A 4,591-nucleotide genomic window follows, 5' to 3' on the forward strand; every position below is an offset into this window, starting at 1 on the left:
TAGTCTGGATCACAAGGTTAGTCTGGATCACTAGGTTAGTCTGGATCACTAGGTTAGTTGGGGGGGACCAGAGCTTTTTTGCAGCTCAAGTCGGTGGCGGTGTAAACGTACGGTGAAAGATAATGGTAGGTGTAACCATGGAGATAATGGTAGGTGTAACCATGGAGATAAGGGTATGTGTAACCATGTATCAGCTGATGTAAATTTCTCACGTCACTGTGTTGTTGTTCTGCTTTTTCTTCACACAAGTTTTTAATTGTTATTAACCATAGTAGGCTACAAATCAGGATTCAATGGGAAAACCAAGCAATTATTCAGCAATAGTTCAGATCTTAGACTAATAGACTATTAATTCACTCATTGATAAAAAAAGGCCAAATAAAAAAAAAAAAATTGTCTTAAGAATTCTTTCCCCTTTGGATTTTTCTGTTTCCTAACTTTTCATTTCATTATGACATGTACGCATCTGCCATGTCGGCAATCTTGGAAGCCAACTGTTGTAAGAAAGGTGGACAGGATTTTTCAATCACCTCAACCATTTTAGAGAAGATGTCAACAGCTCCTGACATGCACTTTTCCTCAGTTTTTGTTTTTTCTAGGATTTTCTCTGCGTCTTCCAACATTTTAGTGGTGTAACGCTTTCCCGTGTTTTTCGCGACCATTTTGTTGATCTTCTCCACCAGACCAGACACTTGCTGATTCCTTTTTCCCTCATCCTTTTCCTTATTTTCAAAAAAATGCATGGAATCATCATCATGAAGGAACTTCTTAAGGAAAGGAAATTCCTTTTTCGCTTCTTCTGTGCTCTTAGGTCTACATCTGCCTCCGTGGGTGAACAAGACCAGCGTGTAACGTCGGTACTTGTCACCAAAGATCTTCTTGAGGACTTTCACTGCATGTTCGTCTTGGCTTGTAATCGCATCCGCCCGCAGCACCAACAGAAACACATGAGGACCGCCATCAGCAGCAGCACATAATATGCTCTTCGCGATGTCTTTCTCCACATCCTCTTTTTTCCTGGTGTTCAGCAGACCTGGAGTATCGATGATAACCAGTTCCTGGCCACCATGCGTTACTTTCGCCACCTCAATCTTTGTTGTCACTGAGGCAGCACCAGCCCTGGTTCTTATCTCCTCTTCTCCCTTCAAGGTGTTCATGACTGAAGACTTCCCAACTCCAGTTTTCCCAACAAGTACAATCTTCAGGTTTTCCTCATCTAGACCTGTTGGAGAATTTAAACAGTCATTAATATTTAAAGATTTGTTTTGTTTTAAACCAGAAAAGGTTCTGTCACAATCTAACAGACCTGAGGGGGTATTTTAGCAATTACAACACTTTTTTGGTTCATTTTGCAGTTCATGTAACAAAGCTCTTTGTCTGCAAGTCTGAATCATTTTATGGATAAATATTAAAAACATGTATCTGGACCACAGCTACTCTGCTGGCTGTTTTCAACTCAGTGTAAAACTGTTCCAAATCTGAGATTATCAACTGTTTCCTAAAGCTGAGTCTTAAAGGTGCCCTGCCACGCGTATTACCCTTCACCATACCTAGAGATCGTCATGGGGAACTTTCCATCACATCATTCTCCTGCAATCTACCAGCTGTTAGCCTAACTTAAATCCCACACATGCACGACTACTGGTATGGTGAAGGGTATGAATGTATGTGTGGTTGGGGGGGGGGGTATATTTACATCAAGGCCCAGGAATTTATCCGATGATCTATATCTCACTGACAATAACTGTCCTGTTAAATAAACCTGCCTCTCTATGGAGGATTGAACATCGGGTGAGTCCACTATTGTATGCCCCTGTAATTTTAACTAGGGGTGTATACTTATGCCCTGTATTTTAACCTAGGGGGGTGTATCCTACTTCTGCCCCTGTATTTTAAATAGGGGGTGTATACTTATGCCCCGTAGTTATACATCAGTGGGGGTTATACTTCTGTCCCCTTATACTGAGTTCCCTGTATTTAACCAAGGGGGGTGTTACTTAGCCCTGTATTTTTACATAGGGTGGTAATACTTATAGGCCCCCTGTATTTTACATAGGGGTGTATACTTATGCCCCTGTATTTAACAGAGGGGGTAGCTCTTATGCCCCTGTTATTTACATAAGGGGGGTGTAATACTTATGCCCTGTATTTTAAAACATAGGGGGGGTATATCTATGCCCCTGTATTATAAACATAGGGGGTGTATACTTATGCCCCTGTTTTTAACATAGTGGGTGTATACTTATGCCCTGTATTTTAATAGGGGGTGTATACTTATGCCCCTGTATTTTAACAATAGGGGGTGGCGACTTATGCCCCGTATTTTTATACCATAGTTGGGTCTATACTTATCCCCTGTATTTTAACATAGGGGGCGTTGTATACTATGGCCCCCTGTATTTACCATAGGGGGGTGTAACTTATGCCCCTAGTTTTTAACATAGGGGGTGTAATACTTATGCCCCTGTATTTTAACATAGGGGGGCTGTAACTTATCCCCATGTATTTTAACATAGGGGGTGGATACTTATGCCCCCGTATTTCAACTAGGGGGTGTATACTTATATGCCCCTGTATTTTAACATAGGGGGTGTATACTTATGCCCTGTATTTAACATAGGGGGTGTATACTTATGCCCCTGTATTTTAAATAGGGGGTGGATCTATGCCCTGTATTTTACCATAGGGGGGTGTACTTACCCCTGTATTTTAACATAGGGGGGGTATATTAGCCCTGATTTTACATAGGGGGTGTATACTTATGCCCCGTATTTAACATAGGGGGGTGTATACTTATGCCCCTGATTTTAACATAGGGGGTGTATTACTGCCCCCTGTATTTTAACATAGTGGTGTATTATGCCCTGTATTTTACAAGGGGGGTATACTTATGCCCCGTATTTTAACATAGGGGGTGTATCTTGTGCCCTGTATTTTTAACACGTAAGGGGGGTGTATACTCATGCCCCTGTATTTTAACATAGGGGGGTGTATACTTATGCCCCTGTATTTAACATAGGGGGGTATAAACTTATGCCCTGTATTGTAGCCATAGGGGGTGTATGTGGGGCTTCTGCCCCCTGTATTTTAACATAGGGGTGTATATTATGGCCCCCTTTATTTTAAACATAGGGGTATCCTATGCCCCTGTAATTTTAACATAGTGGGTGTATACTTATCCCCTGATTTTAACATAGGGGGTTAACTTATATGCCCCTGTATTTTAACATAGTGGGGTTTCTTAATCCCCCTGGTATTTTAACATAGGGGTGTAGAGCGTATGGCCCCGTATTTTAAACAGAAAATGTTTTTATTTATTATCCATTATTCATCACAAGACAATTGGTGTCCTTAAGATTGATTTTTCCTAATTGTTTTTTAATTAAGGCATTAAGATCACTTTAAAAAAAAAAACCGACGTGGTAACACGGGTATCCTTCGGCTAATTTCAACAAATACTGTCCACTCGATCTCGCCGTCTGAACTTCTGTCTCAGATCAACATTATAATATTTACGGAAACCTATCTTTTGTTTTCTCGTTAGATGAAATCTTAACTCGTGAATTCTAGAACGCGGGAAAATAAACAAGCGCAGCTCGCTTCCGTCTCCGCACTCATCAAGTAAATAATCAGGGAAAAGTAATCAGCCAATCAAAACAATGCGCTGCAACAAATCAAAGCGTGAACAATGCTAGATTGAGTTATGAATGATACTACTAAGGAATCAAAAGCTTAATCACAATACACAAAAAACATATGTATATATATTCTTATATATGTTGTCACAGGATACTTTGAATTACTTCCAACAATCAATTAAATTAAGTTAATACAACATCCAGTTCGATACCACCATAATTTAATACACATACGTTAAAGTTAATACAAGCATAAAAGTTAAAGTAATGCAACCCATAAAGTTAAGTTTTAATGCAATAAGTTACTACAAATACAGTTAATAAGGTTATACAACGTAAAGTTAATAAGGTCTAATACAACAGTAACAAGTTGACTAAAAGACAAAAGAAGGGATCAAGAAAACTAAGAGGAGCTGTTAGTATAAATAAATGCATGGATGCTATAAGATTGATATCTGGTTTGCATTCTTGAAGCTAACATTACATAAACAGTAATCCATAAGAGAAAAACATAGTTTCCTTTGCTGGTTTTATTCCACACTACACTGATAAAGATTCGGTAAATGAACTTCCTTACAGACTGAGGACCGTGCCTAACTTCTTTTGGTTTCTGAAGTAGTCCCGAAGTCCATCTGTAGTAGGGACTCTCGGAGTAGTGAAGTCTCGTATATTTGAAGTCGTTAGTAGTGATGTCTCGTAGTATTATGTCTCGTAGTAGTTAATGTCTTGTAGTAGTTGATGTCTCTAGTAGTTAAGTCTCGTAGTAGTTGAGTCTCTGTAGTATTGAAGTCTCGTAGGAGTTTAAGTCTTGGTAGTAGTTGATGTCTCGTAGTAGTGATGTCCGTAGTAGTTGATGTCTTGTAGTAGTTGATGTCTCGTAGTATTGATGGCCGTAGAGTTGAAGTCTGTAATTGATGTCTCTAGTATTGAGTCTTGTCGTATTTGAGTCTCGT

General features: G+C 39.5%; 1 protein-coding gene across 2 annotated transcripts in view; it reads right to left on the reverse strand.

The window, feature by feature from the left end:
* LOC116703472 (GTPase IMAP family member 7) overlaps positions 1–4,591 on the reverse strand; it is a 71,904-nt gene continuing 67,313 nt past the window's right edge. For both annotated transcript variants that reach the window (XM_032538225.1, XM_032538224.1), the window contains exon 2: positions 1–1,222. In XM_032538225.1, the coding sequence (XP_032394116.1) occupies positions 450–1,222 (773 nt within the window). In that variant the 3' untranslated portion in view covers positions 1–449. The remainder of the gene's footprint in view (positions 1,223–4,591) is intronic.

This window comes from Etheostoma spectabile, chromosome 15 (assembly GCF_008692095.1).
Source record: "Etheostoma spectabile isolate EspeVRDwgs_2016 chromosome 15, UIUC_Espe_1.0, whole genome shotgun sequence".
Classification (NCBI taxonomy): Eukaryota; Metazoa; Chordata; class Actinopteri; order Perciformes; family Percidae; genus Etheostoma; species Etheostoma spectabile.